Below are 17,470 nucleotides of genomic sequence, written 5' to 3'. Positions count from 1 at the left end.
TGAAGTGGGAATGTTCAATAGAGCAAATTTGTCCAAATTTGAATTCTGCAAATTGGGCAAATAAATTTGATTTGGATTGCAGTTAATAAAGAAGGGAAGGTCATTTTTTATGCTCTTAGGTCTCCTTACTCCAAATCATGATAAACAGATGGCCCTGAAGGCTTTAACCCCTTTCTGACATTTGTCCTAATAATACGTCCATGTGCCCTGGGTCTATTTGACCAGGGACAGATTATGTCATTTTTTTAATGCAACACTGTTGTAACGAATGAAAGCGGAGGCAGAGATGGTGAAGTTCACATTCATTTTTATCTTAAAGTGGAACCTTGGGACCACGGTCTGGAGGGCTCTGAAGGGAGCGTGACTAGTGAGCCCCGGGTACCCGTAGTAAAGCCCCTCAGTCAGGGCCAGAATGGAATACCCGGAGGACACAGGTGCTACCTCCAGTTAGACCCCAAACACATGGCAGCTGTCCCAGCGGGACCAAAAGGGATGGCAGTAGTTACAGCAGAGTCCGTAATGAGACGGGTCCTGGATCCGGGTAGTTGGTAAGGAGTCGGTTCCAGTGACCTTCACACAGTCCTCGGACTCAGATGGCTGTGGGCGGAACGGGATGGCTTTCGCCCAGATGGTTGCAGATATAACCAGGAAGCACAGGATACAGATACTCTGTGGAGACAAATAGCATTAGCGAATGCACAGACACTGCAGACGCAGCGCAGACAGGTTAGCATAAGAACCAGATGCAGCAATGATTGATACTCGTTGCTCCGGCAATCTCCCCATGGAGGAGAGGCCAGAAATAGCAGCCAGTGCACTGCCATTGTGTCACGATGCTGGTTACGAGGGCAAGAGTGGACCCACTGGACCGTGACGCCGAACTCTCCCCGAGCGAGCGCACCAGGTGGACCGACCCCTATACAAGGACAGTTTGGGAGCAGGCTCAGGAAGCTCAAACGTCACGGCGGCCAGGACCAGGGGTCGGCTCAAGAGGGTGAGCAGCGGAGAGGAGGATGAGAGATCCAGGGTAACCAGGGTCCAGGGAATGGAGGTTGTTGTGGAAGGGTGAAGAAGAGCAGCAGGAACCAGACGGAAGCAGGGCACAGGGAGCTGTAAAAGGAAGACACAGGAGGGTTAGCAGGGAGACATAGGCTGAAATAGCTACGGGAGCCAGAAGAGCGAGCGAGAGCTGGGGACCAGCAAGAGCAAGCAGGGCCTGAACTTGATAGTCAGGCGCCTCCCCTAAGGGAGGGCGGCCTGAAATACCTGATGGTATCCCCCGATTGGCCAGGCGGTGGGTCTGGATCAGGTCAGGTCAGCGGGCGTCCATACAGCAGGGACGCGCGGTCAGGCCCCCCGGCGCGTGCGCAGAGGCACAGTGCGCGCAGCCAAGGGCAGAGGAGGAGCGCGCCGGGAGGCCGCCCGCCGGAACGGAGGGTAACTGGAGGTGCGTGCTGGGAGCGAGAGGCAGGAGGAACCCGGACCGGAGTCAGAAGCAGTGGCGGTGAGTATGGGGACTGCAGGGACAGCGGACCCGTTGTGGCGGTGCTAACACATTGGTTAATTGCACTTTTTGAAAAATGCACGCTGTCCCTTTAAGAAGGCAGGAGAGCGGGCGGGCGTGCCCTAATAGCTTTAGTTACAGATCTGCTGACAGGACGCCAGAAGGTGGAGGCAGGAGGGAGACCAGAATGCTGAGCAGCAGCATGAGACCCAGAGGAGGCCAGCTGCTGCCTAAGGACAGCGTGCGAGGCTCGAAGTGAGTTCCCAGAACGGGGGGCAGCGGCAGACCTGGATGCAGCGCCAGGACAGGGACCGGGTGTAACAACTGTGACCTAAGTCACGGTGATTGCATTAAAATTCCAGCACCATCTTACCTCTGGGTAGATGGTGTCGTCATCCTGGGGGGGTGTCGCCGCCCTCCCACAACTTCAATCGCTGTGATTGACTGTTCAATTTTGAGCAGCCAATAGCAGCTTTTCTCAGTGTTTCAGGCAATCAGATTGCCTGAAACACTGAGGTCCCTTAGAGGCTATGCTCTTAGAGCCTATGACCGGTGCACTAAGAGAATGGCCTGGACCCGCTCTGATTGATGCAAGCGACGATTACATTGATCGCACCAATCACCGGGTGTTACTGCGCTGTTACCTGGATGTGTCATGGCTGTAACCTGCCTAGGATTGGAGCTGTAAGAGCACCGATCCTAGGCTGGTGTCTGGCAACGCCAGCGTCACCAGTGCCAGCTCTGATTGGTGTGATCGACGATGACATCGATCACACTAATCACAGGGCACAGAAGCAGTCTGACCACTGTGACCTTTCTGTGACCCCCCTGCACATCCTCACAATAGCTGAGGATTTGTACAGGGTGATCACACTACCGGATCTGCGATGTGCTAGGCCTTGTGGTCCACAGAAGTCTGTGACACCACAATCGCTCACTACTGCCAAAGAAGAAAGAACAGAGAAGAAAGAAGAGAGAAGACAGAAGAGATCTGTAAGAAGATCTCTGCCTGATCTCTCCTCCACCCCAATTCCCTTCTCCCCCCTTTCCCCTCACAGAAGAAGGAAGAGAGAAGGAAGAAAAAAGAGAGACAACTGTAACCTTTTTGATCCCTGTCCGATCTTTCTCCTCTCCTCATCCACCCCAATCCCCCTCTCGTCCCCTTCCCCTCTTTTTATCCCCCTCAACCCTTACTTTGCATGACCTCTGTGCGCACACCCAGCAGCCGCCTAGCATTGATTAGTGACGCAGTTCACTCATCAGCACTCGTGACCACTGTTTTCCACTTTTTTCACCCCTCTTTACCCCACCTCTGTGCGCACATCCAGCAGCCGTCGAAAGTTGATAAGTGATGCAGTTCTCACTGTTTTACCCTTTTTTTCACTGACTTTTATTTCTCCTCAACTGCTGTTTTTTTCTCTTATCTTTTTCTTTAAAAATAAAAGTTTACACCAAGCACTCTCTCGCACACACAACTGAATAAATTACTGACACAAACACTTAAAAAAAAGTCATCCCGCTCGTACCAAAAACGCTATTTAGTGGAGCAGGCATTCGCTTTCCTTGCCACTGACACTGATAGTGAGGGAGAGGATCCCACCTTTATTTACTTTTCAGACTCTGACTCGTCATCCTCCTCCTTCTGTTCCTCCTCCTTTTCCTCCTCAGGTGCTGCTGAACCGCCAGGAAGACGTTCCAGAACAGAAGGTAAACCACATTGAAGACGTCCCTTGACAGAAGGTGAACCAGCGCCCCCCAATACTGACCCCGTATGGACCTCACTCCCCTGTACATTATGATCCACTGATTCCTCATTTTGTGGCGCAATCAGGAATCAAGTTTGACACCAAGGCCTCACAGAAATAGACCATTTCAAAGTCTTTTTCTCTGATGATTTTGTTATCCTCATGGTGTACCAAAATAATTAGTATGTGCATCAATTTTTGGCACAAAACCATGATTAATCTGTCACAAAACGCAACGACCCAATGGGGAAGTCACTCAGCAGATGGCGCAACAAACAACAGGATGGAAATGAGGAGAGGAAGGCCCTACCGATAGGGAATGAGAGATAGTCACCACCTGAGCTCAAATCTGTCCCTGCACTCCCCTAACACCCTAAGTGGGTCCTTCCCCTCACCACCATCAGGAACCTTGTCCCTCGCTGTCACCTAGCACTGCCCTGGCTAGTGCACTGGCTGGTAAGAGCGGTAGCCTCACCACTGCAAATGGTACAACTCAGGGGACAGCGACAAACACGAGGCAGACAAGGGGAAAACACCAAACTTAGCTTAATAGCCTTCTCTGCTGCAAAGCACCGCACAGTAGAAGAATGGCACCCAGTCCATGAACTCCACAAAACCAGCAGATTCACCTCTGCACCCAGAGAGCTCCTAACTCCAGGCTTGGTCAACATAGATTGCTCTATCACCGACAGTCAGCTGATGCATCAGGTGTCTATTAAAAGGATGGTGGGAGTGGTCACCACCCACATCAGCTGACTCAGCAACTCTGCAGTTGCAGCAAGGGAAGCTAACATTAACCCCTTCTGGCCTGAAAGCAAAAAAGCTACATTTAAAACATTTTTGGAACCAGAGCTACCATGAATCCAAAAATGGATTGTGACATAATCATATTGTAACTGGACTCCCATAGACACAGTTGAAATGATAACAGAAAAAACTCACGAAGAACTTAAGCATGTTAAGACAACAATATGCATACCTCAAGTATGGGTCAAAACTGCTAACATAGATGGTGGACTAGAGTACGTACTGGTCGTCATATAACATGAAAAGGGGGGCCCGCAGAGTTACCATGTTATCACTTCCGGTGGGGGCATTTTTAAACCCCTCTCCTCAAACTATTCCCTATGCCACTGACGAAGGCTAGCATCTGAAATGCACATTGGGGTGGACACAGGACCCAGGGAGCCTCTGCCTCTGCCTTCCATCCAGGTACAACTACTTGTCGTCTGACATCCATTATGCTTTAATGTGATCCATTACCAATGCGTCAGTGCAGGTTTCGCACAACTATTGTACTTAATATCTGGCTAACACATGGCAGGATTTTCCCACACACACTTACTTTCAGTACACTGCTAATTTACTAACATAACAGTGCTGTGGGATACTTTAGCTCCCCTGCTTCCATGTGTCCCAAGAGTTTTTGTGCATTTTGGTCAGATGTGATTATGTCCATTTTTTCCCCATACCTGTCTCATTGAATAATTAATAAAATTGTTAGATTTTATTTCCTATGGACTTTTGGTCATTTTTTGGTTTCTTCCCCTCCCCCCTCTACAGTTGAAATGATGAAGTTTTGGGGCCTCGTCCTTCACATGGAGATCTTGAAGAAGTCAGAAGTTCGGCAATATTGGAGTGTTGTTTTATGCAGCACTCCAGTGTTCGGAATGATCATGGCCCGGACATGTTTTGAGCATGTTTTGAGCAAAACAAACCAACTTCTCATCCCTCATATCATACCTGTCTCACAACCTACACAGCTATTCAGTTCTTTCAATTCTTTACTGTGTCCACCAGTTACCCCTCCCTCTCCTCTCATCTGAATACTTAGCCTCACCACCTGTGAATGTGACACAATAACATCCCACCTCATTCCATACTTTACCACAGTCTTCATCACAAGCATAACTCACCTCTTCAACCTGTCACTAACAACTGATGTCTTCCATCCTGATTGATACATACCTCGATCACATCCATCCTTAAAAAGCCCACCCTTTATCCATCCTCTGTATCCACCTATCGCCCCATATCATTTCTCCCCTTTGCCACCAAACTACTGGAGCAACATGTCCATTTTCAACAGTCCTCCCAGCTCTCCTCTTCTCCCTCTTTGACCGGTTACAATCTGACTTTACACTGCACCGTTACACCAAAACTGCCCTGACTAAAGTCACCAATGACCTACTAACTGCCAAATGAAAGCGACGCGAGTTTGTCTTCCTCCTTCTCCTGGACCTGGCATCGGTCTTTGACACAGTGGACCATTCCCTCTTACTACAGATGTTCTGATCTGTTGACATTACAGACTTGGCCCTTTGTTGGATCTCTTCGTAGCTAGCAGACAGGACATTCAGTTTCTCCCACTCAAACACCACCTCCTCATCTGGCCCTCTATGTGTCAGAGTCCAACAAGGTTCAGTTCTAGGACCAGGAACTATGCTTAGAAGGCGCACTCACATGCTCCCTCCCTCTTAAAGGGACCACACGCATCAACCTAAGGTATTCCCAACCTAAAGCTGGGCATCACCTTCTATTTAAGGTTTCTCCTCCAATATGGAGGTGCCTGATCTATGTTGTTAGTTTGCCTTGCATGTTTACTAGTTGTCAGGTTCCCGAGGTCAGTCTGTCTGCTTGCCTACACTGTACCCATCTGCTCTTACCTGTCTGTGCCCATCTGCTCGCACCTGTCTGTTCTCTTATGTCCATCAACTGGTCTAGAATGCAACTGCCAGCACCCATCTTTCCTAACACCCTAGAACTGCACCTGCCAGTGCTTTTCTTCTGTTTCTCAGCCACTCCCATCTGCACCTGTGGTTCCATAGTACCTACAATGCCTGCCTGCATTTTTCATCCATCCTTTGGGCCTTACCAGCTTACCCGCTGCAGGGGGTCAGCTGCCACATTCTGTAGGTCAGCCATGGAGTATCACCAGGTGGAACCTCTTTGAACCTCCTTGGGTCGCAGTTTTCACATGCTGCCAGTTGTGCGAGTAGGGATTTGGTAGGCCACCTAGTTACACCCCTTCCAGGCTTTCAGAGGGATATGGAACAGCCTGTTATAGTCTCCATCTGCAGGATTTGGTTTAGTGGAAGACATATTGGTCCCTATTATACTGTTTCTACTGTGGTGAAATTGATGCCACTTTTGTGATGCAAGGCCCTCTTTTCTTTAAATGTGAACACTCCTTGTAGGGTGTTCATCTGCTGGACTGGGTGTAGTGAAAGACCTGACAGTCCCTATTAGACTATTTCTACTTTGGTGAAATTAATGCCACTTTGGTGGTGTCTGCCAATAATTTTTGGAAATATGGACACTCCTTGTTGAGTATCGATCTGCTGGTTTGGGTGTAGTGAAAGACCATTCGGTCCCTTTTCTGCTATTTCTAGTGTGGTGAAATATATGCAACTTCAGTGGTGTAAAGCCCTCATTAGTTTAAATGTGAACACTCCTTGTTGGGGTTTCCATCTACTGGATTTGGTGTAGTGGAAGGTCTGTCAGTACCTACTGTATTATGCTATCTATACTGAGGTGAAAGTGATGCCACTTTGATGGTGTCTGCCAGTAATTTTTGGAACTATGGACACACCTGGTTGAGTGTCCATCTGCTGTAATTGGGCATAGTGGAAGACCTGTCAGTCCCTGTTATACTATTTCTACTGTGGTGAAATTGATGCCACTTTATTGGTGTCTGTCAATAATTTTTGGAAATGTGAACTCTCCTGGTTGGGTGTCCATCTGCTGGGTTGGGTGTATTACCCTAGACTTCATGGTCCGCTTTTTCATTTCAGTTTTTCTCTTGTATATTCTCCGACTGTCCACACATTACCACCTAGGTCCGACTTTTTGGTTGCAGGGATCTCTTAATCTACGTGGTATTTTCACTTCAAAGTACACTGACACCCTGCTACTGTCAATCATTCCTTTGTTTAAAATTTTTCTTGCTGCAGATGTTAACACAAATTTGTGGAAATTTGAACATTCATGGATGGTCTCCATCAGCTTGGTTGCCTATAGTGGAAGACGTGTTGGTCCCTATTATATTATTTCCACTTTTGTGAAATTGATGCCATTTGTTGATGTCTGCCAATAATTTTTGGAAATGTGAACTCTCCTGGTTGGGTGTCCATCTGCTAGGTTGGGTGTAGTGGAAATCCTGTCAGTTCCTTATTATATTCTCTATATTTTGGTGAAATTGATGCCACTTTGGTGGTGTCTGCCAGTAATTTTTAGAAATTTGAACACTCCTGGTGGTGTGTCCATCTGCTGCATTGGGCATAGTGGAAGACCTGTTGGTCCCTTTTATACTATTTCTACTGTGGTGAAATTGATTCCACTTTGGTGGTATCTGCCAATAATTTTTATCAATGTGAACTGCTGGGTTGGGTCTATTGGAAGATCTGTCAGTCCTAATTATACTTTCTATACTGTGGTGAAATTGATGCCACTTTGTTGGTGTCTGCCACAAATTTTTGGAAATGTGTAGACTCCTGATTGGTAGTGATGAGTGAGTATTCTCATTGCTTGGGTTTTCCCAAGCATGCTCTGGTGTCCTCCGAGTATTTTAGCGTGCTCAGAGATTTAGTTTTCGTTATTTTATCTGCATGATTTGCGACTTGTAGACAGGCTGAATACATATGGGAATTCCCTAACAAACAGGCATTCCACACATGTGTTCAAGCTGTTTAGCAGTCGCAAATCATGCACATAAGACAATGAAAACTAAATCTCCGAGCACTCTAAAATACTCGGAGGACACCCGAGCAACGAGTATACTCGCTCATCACTACTGGTTGGGTCTCCTTCATGAGTGTTGCCTGTTACAGTAGGCCTCTGAGACCGTCAGGCCTCCACTTCCTTGGAGTCAACTACTCATTTTACTATTCTTAGATTTTTCTGATAATAGTAGTCTACAATATTTATATTATATTTGTGCTACCTGAGTGTGACTGAGCATGAAAGCAGGTTGAGTAGTTTCATGTGGTATCAGGGCTCCCAGCACAGCAGACCTACACCAATCCCTCAACCACCTCGTCTTACTGTGACATTCAATTGAAAGCTGTAAATGCCGGTCCAGACCCCGATACCTCATGCATGACTGATTGCTGCCGTGCCATGCTACAATTTGTACTGTGGGTGAATTGAGGCCACTTTCCTGGTGTCTTACCATAATTTGATGTGTTTTGGAAGCTTTTGGGGCCGTTAGAAGTTGTAGTGCATGTGTGTTTTTTTTTTTTTTGCCTCCCACTGCCTTGAATGGCATTCCGTTATGTTCGGCAAATATTCGTCAAATAAATCTGCAAATATTGCAAATTTGGCGATCGTGATCCAAACCGAACATTGAAATGTTTGCTCATCCCTACACACCACCTCCTCATCTCACCCCCTATGTGTCGGTGTCCCCCAAGGTTCAGTTGTAGGCAGGGGTGGGATTCAAATTTTTAACAACAGGTTCTGTGTTTGTGTGTAGGAGAACCATGCCCATTTTAAGCCACACCCATTTTTCTCAAACATATACAAGTAGGGGCGCAGTAAAACAGTTGAAAAAAAATAAATTGGAATGAGATCAGAACAGTGCACATTCTGGCCAGCGGCTCTCCTGACCCAAATGTGACAGCTGCATATATTTCTATGCAGCTGTCTCACTTGACTCACCGGCTGGCCAGGCTGTGCACTACATTCTACAGTATATTGGCCCCACATGATGCTCCATACAGTATAATGGCACCATATACTGCTCCATACAGTATAATGGCCCCACATTATGCTCCATATAGTATAATAGCCCCACGTGATGATGCATACAGTACAATGGCCCCATGTGATGATGCATACAGTATAATGGCCCCACGTGATGCTTCATACTGTATAATGGTCCCATATACTGCTCCATACAGTATAATGGCCCCACATGATGCTCCATACAGTATAATGGCCCCACATGATGCTGCATACAGTATAATGGCCCCATACTTCTTCATACAGTTTAATGACCCCACATGATGCTGCATACAGTATAATGGCCCCATATACTGCTCCAAACAGTATAATGGCCCCACATGATGCTGCATACAGTATAATGGCCCCACATGATGCTGCATACAGTATAATAGCCCCACATGATGCTGCATACAGTATAATGGCCCCATACTTCTTCATACAGTTTAATGACCCCACATGATGCTGCATACAGAATAATGGCCCCGTATACTGCTCCAAACAGTAAAATGGCCCCACATGATGCTGCATACAGTATAATGGCCCCACATGGGCTCATTTTCATCCTCCTCCCCCCTCCCCCTGGGCTCATTCTCTCCCCCAGTCCCTCTTGTATGCATGGCTGGGCTCATTTTCATCCTCCCCCTGTCCCCCTGGGCTTATTCTCATCCTCCCCCTGTCCCCCTGGGCTTATTCTCATCCTCCTCCCGTCCCCCTGGGCTCATTCTCACCCTCCCCCTGTTCCCCTGGGCTCATTCTTATCCTCCCCCCGTCCCCCTGGGCTCATTCTCATCCTCCCCCCGTACCCCTGGGCTCATTCTCATCCTCCTCCCGTCCCCCTGGGCTCATTCTCATCCTCCCCCGTCCCCGTGGGCTCATTCTCATCCTCCCCCCTCCCCCTGGGCTCATTCTCATCCTCCTCCCCCCTTTGTATGCATTGCTGGGCTCACCTAAGTTCTCCCGCAGTCCCTGCATGTAAATCCAGGGGCCTGCATCCTCTGCTCTTCCTGTATGAGCAGTCACATGGTACCGCTCATTAAGTTCATAAATAAGGACACCACGCCTATGGGAGAGTAGTGGTGTCCATATTCATTAGTGTAATGAGCAGTACCACGTGACTGCTCAAACAGGAAGACTAGAGAATATAAGCATAAGGAGCTGCAGGCACCGCTGGAGGAGGTGAGTATGATGTCTTCAGGAGGGGGTGGAATGGAGGAGGGGAGGAGGAGGGACCGACCCCGGACTTATATTAAAAAAAATTTGCCCCTCTGACAACCAACCCAGCCCGCCCCTGGTGGCAGTAACAGATTGCGGCTCTGAGTCTCCCCGGTTCAGGAAACCGGCTGCTTTTTTAACAAGCGGTTACATTGAAGCGGGGAGAACCGGCTGAATCCCACCCCTGGTTGTAGGCCCAGGAAATATGCTTATGGGGTGTGCGAACTCCCTCCCTCTTAAAGGGACCGCCCGTGTCAACCTAAGGTCTTCCCAGCCTATAGCCGGGAGATACCTTTTATTTAAGGCTTCTCCTCCAATATGGAGGTGCTTGAGCTACGTTGTTAGTTTGTCTTACATGCTTGCTAGTTGCCAGGTTCTGCCCATCTACCATGTATCCATCTGCTCGTACCTGTCTTTGCTCTTCTGTCCATCAAACAGTCCAGATGGCACCTGCCAGCGCCCATCTGTCTAACACCCAGTTCAGCCCACACCTGCCAGGCGTAATATGAAGAAAAAATTCCAGCAAATATGCTGGAATTTTTTCTTCATATTACGCTTTGCTGCAGAGGGATCCTGTTTCCACATTCCGTGCACCGATCGGACTTATAGCTGTCTTCTTTCAGGTGAGCTGAAAAAATTTTCTTTTTCAGCCCACACCTGCCAGTGTTTTTCTGTTCCTCAGCCGGTCCACTCTGCACCTGTTGTTTCAGTGCCCCTACAGTGCCTGCCTGCATTCTTCATCCCTCCTTCTGGCTGTAGCAGCCTACCCTCTCTAGAGGGTCAGCTGCCACCCTCTGTAGGTCAGCTCTGGAGTAGCACCTGGTGCCACCTTCCTTGTCCCTCTTTGGGTCGCAGTTTTCACCTTGTGTCACTTTTCCAAGTTTGGCTTTGGTAAGCCATCAAGTTACGCCCCTCCAGGCTTTAAAAGGAATGCAGCACAGTGGTTCCAGCACCTTGCCTGTTACAGTCTCCATCTGCTGGGTTGGCTGTAGTGTAAGAGGTGTCTGTCCTTATTATACTATTTTTACTGTGGTGAAATTGAAGCCACTAATTTTTGTAAATGTGTAGACTCCTGGTTGGATCTCCTTCTTGCGTGTTGCCTGTAGCAGTAGGCCTCTGTGAGCGTCAGGTCTCCACTTCCCTTGAGTCAACTACCTGTGTTACTACAGTTAGGTCCATATATATTTGGACAGAGAAAATATTTTTCTAATTTTGGTTCTAGACATTACCACAATGAATTTTAAACAAAACAATTCAGATGCAGTTAAAGTTCAGACTTTCAGCTTCCATTTGAGGGTATCCACATTAAAATTGGATGAAGGGTTTAGGAGTTTCAGCTCCTTAACATGTGCCATCCTGTTTTTAAAGGGACCAAAAGTAATTGGACAATTGACTCCAAGGCTATTTCATGGACAGGTGTGGGCAATCCCTTCATTATGTCATTCTCAATTAAGCAGATAAAAGGCCTGGAGTTGATTTGAGGTGTGGTGCTTGCATTTGGAAGGTTTTGCTGTGAAGGAAACATACGGTCAAAGGAGCTCTCCATCCAGGTGAAACAAGCCATCCTTAAGATGCAAAAACAGAAAAAAAACATCCAAGAAATTGCTACAACATTAGGAGTGGCAAAATCTTAAGTTTGGTACATCCTGAGAAAGAAAGAAAGCACTGGTGAACTCATCAATGCAAAAAGACCTGGGCGCCCACAGAAGACAACAGTGGTGGATGATCGCAGAATAATCTCCATGGTGAAGAAAAACCCCTTCACAACAGCCAACCAAGTGACCAACACTCTCCAGGAGGTAGGTGTTTCAATATCCAAATCTACCATAAAGAGAAGACTGCATGAAAGTAAATACAGAGGGTTCACTGCACCGTGCAAGCCACTCATAAGCATCAAGAATAAAAAGGCTAGACTGGACTTAGCTAAAAAACATCTAAAAAAGCCAGCACAGTTCTGGAAGACCATTCTTTGGACAGATGAAACCAAGTTCAACCTCTACCAGAATGATGGAAAGAGAAAAGTATGGTGAAGGAGTGGTACAGCTCATGATCCAAAGCATACCACATCATCTGTAAAACACGGCGGAGGCAGTGTGATGGCTTGGGTATGTGTTATGATGAGTCACCGAAGGAGGAAAAAACAAAATACCAGCTAAGTCCAGAAAAACCAGAGAGGTTGGCAGCTATCGGATTGCAGACCCCTGAACCTATCCACAACAACTAGCAGTAGCCGTGGGGGGTTCCTACGGTGCCCTAGACCCCTCGATCACAGCCGGAGAACTATATAGCCTAAAGACAGAAAGAGGAAAAACTAAACTGCCCCAGAGCAGACCCCAAAGCAATAGGCAGCCCCCAACATATAATGACGGTGAAGCAAGATGAAAACGCTAACACAGATAGAAAGATAGGTTGAGCAAATGATGGGGCCCAAGCTAACTACATAGGACAGGATAGGAAAGCTGCTGTCTGCCATCCGCAAAAACCCTATCAAAATGAGCCAACCCACTGATAAGAAAAACAGGCCCTGAAGACGCTAGGCTTCAAAAAGACTATATCAGAACTCAGGTATATTCTGAAGACAGAGCAAAATATCAACAGATCAGAGACAAAAATGGAATTCAGGTCACCCCCCGGCCGGGGATGGCAGGACTCCCAAAAAACAAGGCAAAACAAGAACAAAACTGAAGAGTACAAAGCAGAGCAGAAAAACTTAGCTTTGAGATGCAGGAATCAGACTGGTCTCCAAGAATCCAGCAGGAAAATCACCAGCCAGGAAGAAGGGCATCGGCAGCCTTATATCCAGTCCTCAATTCCAGCCACCCAGTCATCATCTAGCTGCCCAGGTGTTTGGTAATCAGTCTCACTACCTTCCTTCACTAGAGGAGGGAGTTCATCAGACCTCAATGGTGAAGGGAAAAATGAACTCACAACAGGTATGCATGGCTGTCAGTGGCACTGGGTCACTAGTGTTTATTGATGATGTGACACAGGATAGAAGCAGCTGAATGAATTCTGAGGTATTCAGAGCCTTACTGTGTGCTCAGATCCAGCCAAATGCAGCCAAACTGATTGGTTTCGTTTCATACTACAGATGGACAGTGACCCAAAACATAAAGCCAAAGCAACCCAGGAGTTTATTAAAGCAAAGAAGTGGAATATTCTTGAATGTCCAAGTCAGTCACCTGATCTCAACCAAATTGAGCATGCATTTCACTTGTTACAGACTAAACTACAAACAGAAAGGCCCACAAACAAACAGCAACTGAAAACCACCGCAGTGAAGGCCTGGAAGAGCATCAAAAAGGAGGAAACACAACGTCTGGTGATGTCCATGAGTTCAAGACTTCAGGCAGTCATTGCCAACAAAGGGTTTTCAACCAAGTACTAGAAATGAACATTTTATTTACAATGATTTAATCTGTCCAGTTACTTTTGGTCCCTTTAAAAACAGAGTGGCACATGTTAAGGAGCTGAAACTCCCAAACCCTTCATTCAATTTTAATGTGGATACCCTCAAATGAAAGCTGGAAGTCAGAACCTCAATTGCATCTGAAATGTTTTGTTTAAAATTCTTTGTGGTAATGTCTAGAACCAAACTTAGAAAAATGTTGTCTCTGTCCAAATATATATGGACCTAACTGTATCTTCAGATTTTTTGACAATGGTGGTCTACAAAACTATTATTTGTGCCACCTGAGTGTGGCTGAGCATGAAAGCAGGTTGAACTGTTGCATGTGTTATCAGGGCTCCCAGCACAGCAGACCTAAACTGGTCCCTCACTCACCTCATCTTAATTTGAAGTTTAATTCAAAGCTGTAAATGCTAGACCACACCTCACATATGGCTGATTGCTGCCGCGCCATGCTACAATTTGTACTGTGGGTGAACTGAGCCCACTTTCCTGGTGTGGGTCCCTCATTTGATGTGTTTTGGCAGCTCTGGGGCCCATTTGAAGGTGTTGTATATGGGTTTGTTTTCGCCTCCCATTGACTTGAATGACGGTCGGCTATGTTCGGCGAGTATTCGATGATTAAATCGGCAAATATTGCAAATTCTGCAATTGTAATCCGAACCAAGCATTGAAATATTTGCTCATCTCTTGTTATTATCTCATAAAGTGACACTGGTCAGAACTGAAAAAAATGGCTTGTTCAGTAAGATGAAAACTGGCTGGGGTGTGATAGGGTTAAAGAAAATGTGGCCAGTTGCTCGTAATGAGGGGTTATAATGTTATTAGTATAGCGATACTTATAAATATATCTCCCATGGTTCCTGTTTATAGATAAGGACAAGTTATCTCAGATGGAAGAACTGATGGCAGTCTTTGGAGAAGAGATGATCATCCCCTGTCATTACTCTATAAAGATGCAGGGGAAGGCTCAAAAAGTGTCTTGGTATACTGGAGATTATAATAGATGTTACTATAGTGAGAATGATATCATTTACACCTGGGACCGACCTCTGACATATGACCGATATTCACTGGTGAGCTTCCCTGAAGATGTCTCTCTGCGTGTACACCATGTACTGAGTAATGAAAATTTCCGAATTTGTTGCCTTGTGACCACCAGTAATGGAACAATGGAAAGCACATTTGGTACAGAGCTGACCATCGCAGGTAAGGAAATGATAAAATGGGGAATTGAATGAGAGCTGACTATTTGGCTAATGATGAATAGTTCAAGTACATGGACCAGTATAATGTAACGAGCCTCTTTATTAAGAGCAGAAACTGAACCCAAAGCAAACCTAAAGAGGTGGTCAGTTTAAGCTTTTCTTTAAGATATGTATATGGGACATTATTATTATAGCTTATACTAAGTAATAAGTATAACAACTCCGACTTCCATCCTTTCCATCTGTTAGCTCAGTCTTACTAACAGACTTTACGATTCTCATAATGGCTTCTGATAGAGGATCATGTGACCAGACCTGTCCATCGGCTTCCTCCAATGGGAAAACCCTTCACATGGGAAAGAAGTTTTTCAGTTTCTTGCGATGTAGAAATACTTGGCACTCATATAGGTGTAGTCAAGAACTTATTATTGAACGTAGAAATTCCAGAAAAATAAGTGACGTTTCGGTCAATACCGGGACCTTCATCAGCCGGCTGGAGAGAGGAGACCTGTGTGGAAGCGTGCTGTGTGAGGGTCTTTGGTGTCCACTGTCTTCCAGTCTCAGCAGTGCACACCACCGACCCTCCATTCAGATGGCTGATGAAGGTCAGGTATTGACCGAAACGTCTCTCATTTTTTTGGGATTTCTACATTCAATAAATAAGTTCTTGAATACACCTATATGAGTGCCAAGTATTTCTACATCGCAATTGATGGATTTGGTTATCCTACACCAACAGAATTCCAGAAGTGCCGTGTTTTCCTAATTATTTCAATCGGTTGAGGCTCATGGACAGGTCCGGTCACATGCTCCTCCATCAGCGGCCATTTTAGGTACTAAACCTGATCTCTTTCTCACATCACGAATCATGGATTTCCTCATGTGCTTGTATAAACACGTGTCATATAACGAAGTAAAATTAAGTATATTAAAAGGTACCTGTCAGGTAAGATAATTATTTACCTACAGATATAGGGCTGATCTGCAGAAAAATAGTGTTAGGAAAGTGCCTGGCTGACATACCGAGTGAGCGGCAACCGGTAGAAGATGAGCTCTATCCTTCCCTGGAGCCATCGGCTTTCAGTCATAGAAGAGTGACCGGGGGTGCTACAGTAATCACTGACAGCATTGTGAGTGACAGCTATAGGCACCCTCTGGCATCTGGCTCTACAGCATATAAGTCATATCGGGGTGTGTTTACAGCTGCCGCTCAGAACATAGTGAGTGATGCTGTGAGCGGTGACTGTAGTCGCAACGGCACAATTCTGCCTGAACGTCATTAGATCCCGGGATGAATAAAGTTCATCTCCCAGTAACGGCCGGCACTTTCAGTAGAGTGTTTGAACACCTTTGTGACCTGCAGGTTAATCCTTTATCTGCAGGTAAGTAGTGTTATCCCATGTGACAGGTTCCCATTCAGTGCTGGCACAAAGTAATTTGATTGTACATTCCTAGGTCCTCCATCCTCCTCACCATTCACAGTTACTCAGCCACGTAACATCACATCTCATAGAGGAGAGTCTGTGACACTAAACTGCACCTACAACCGATATAAGGAGAGTGATGTCCTGGGGGTTCGAATTTACTGGAGAGCGGGCAACATCAGCGGACCGTACGTCTACCACCCCTACAAAAATGTGGTTCATTCCAGTTATAAAGGGAGAACGGAAATAAAAGGAGCAGCGGATCTCCACATACGGGGGCTTCAGGTGTCAGACGACTCCGTGTATTACTGCTTTGTGATGATCAGACTGTGTGTGAATTATGATGAGAATCCAAAGCTTGTTCAGTATGGTGAAGGAACGAGACTAATCGTGACAGGTAAAACAGCAATGTGAAAACTGTAAAGAGGTTTCCGTGGCTCATGTGCTCCCTTATTATTTTTTTGACTGTGCTACCTGAGTGACCGCTGCACCCAATCACATATGAATCATTGAGCCTCTCGCACTCAGCATGACTTCCTTTTGTCATGGCATCCAGGATGGGGTCTGCGCTCATGTGCAGGAGGTCATGACATCTCGACGCGCACCATGACCTTCCTGCTTGTATTCTCAGAACACTACCAGGCGCCATGACAGCTAGATGGGTGGCAGTGAGTAACAGTGGGGCCAGAGAGGTGAGCGGAGGCAGACTATGAGGTTTTTGTTTTATTTTTTTCCTAATAAGAGACATTAAATTCATGGGGAAAAACGTCTCAAGGGAAAAAACAATTCGGATAAAGAGATCTAAGTAGTTTCTTATGTAAATGTTAGCAATTTATCATCATCTCCTTAGTTAACCACTAAAAGGTAGAAGTTATTAAAGTTATCCATACACGAGGCTACGTCTGCAGCAGGTTATAACAGCCAGAGGAGCTCTACTAAGTTCCTAAGTGCTAAGGACGCTTCTCATAAAGGAGTGAATAATCTTTAGACTGCAGTAGTCAGTAAAAGTCGCTTTTTGGGTGAATTTGGAGAAAAATCTTATTACATCTGCTGTGTTGAGCGATTTACATGGTTCTTGTTTGGTTAAAAAAAACATAAAATACAGCGCTGGAATCGGGATCTCTCCTATTATGTTACCGCTGTTTTCAGATGGGGTAGGAAAAACCTGGAGACAGATATCTATCAATATACCGTATATATCCAGTAATAAAAAAATGGATCTTTTCAATTGAAAGAAGAATGGG

The 17,470-nt window shown here is 46.2% G+C and overlaps 1 protein-coding gene across 2 annotated transcripts in view; it reads left to right on the top strand.

The window, feature by feature from the left end:
- Positions 1–17,470, top strand: part of LOC141050188 (uncharacterized) — a 70,185-nt gene that overhangs the window by 24,386 nt on the left and 28,329 nt on the right. For both annotated transcript variants that reach the window (XM_073547023.1, XM_073547022.1), the window contains exons 3-4: positions 14,468–14,803; positions 16,258–16,623. In XM_073547023.1, coding sequence (XP_073403124.1) covers positions 14,468–14,803; positions 16,258–16,623 — 702 coding nt within the window. The remainder of the gene's footprint in view (positions 1–14,467; positions 14,804–16,257; positions 16,624–17,470) is intronic.

Source organism: Dendrobates tinctorius, unplaced genomic scaffold (assembly GCF_039654945.1).
Source record: "Dendrobates tinctorius isolate UK_male_01 unplaced genomic scaffold, ASM3965494v1 ptg000151l, whole genome shotgun sequence".
Lineage (NCBI taxonomy): Eukaryota > Metazoa > Chordata > Amphibia > Anura > Dendrobatidae > Dendrobates > Dendrobates tinctorius.
The sequence above is the reverse complement of the archived record's forward strand: the minus strand, read 5'-3'. Positions and strand labels throughout refer to the sequence as shown.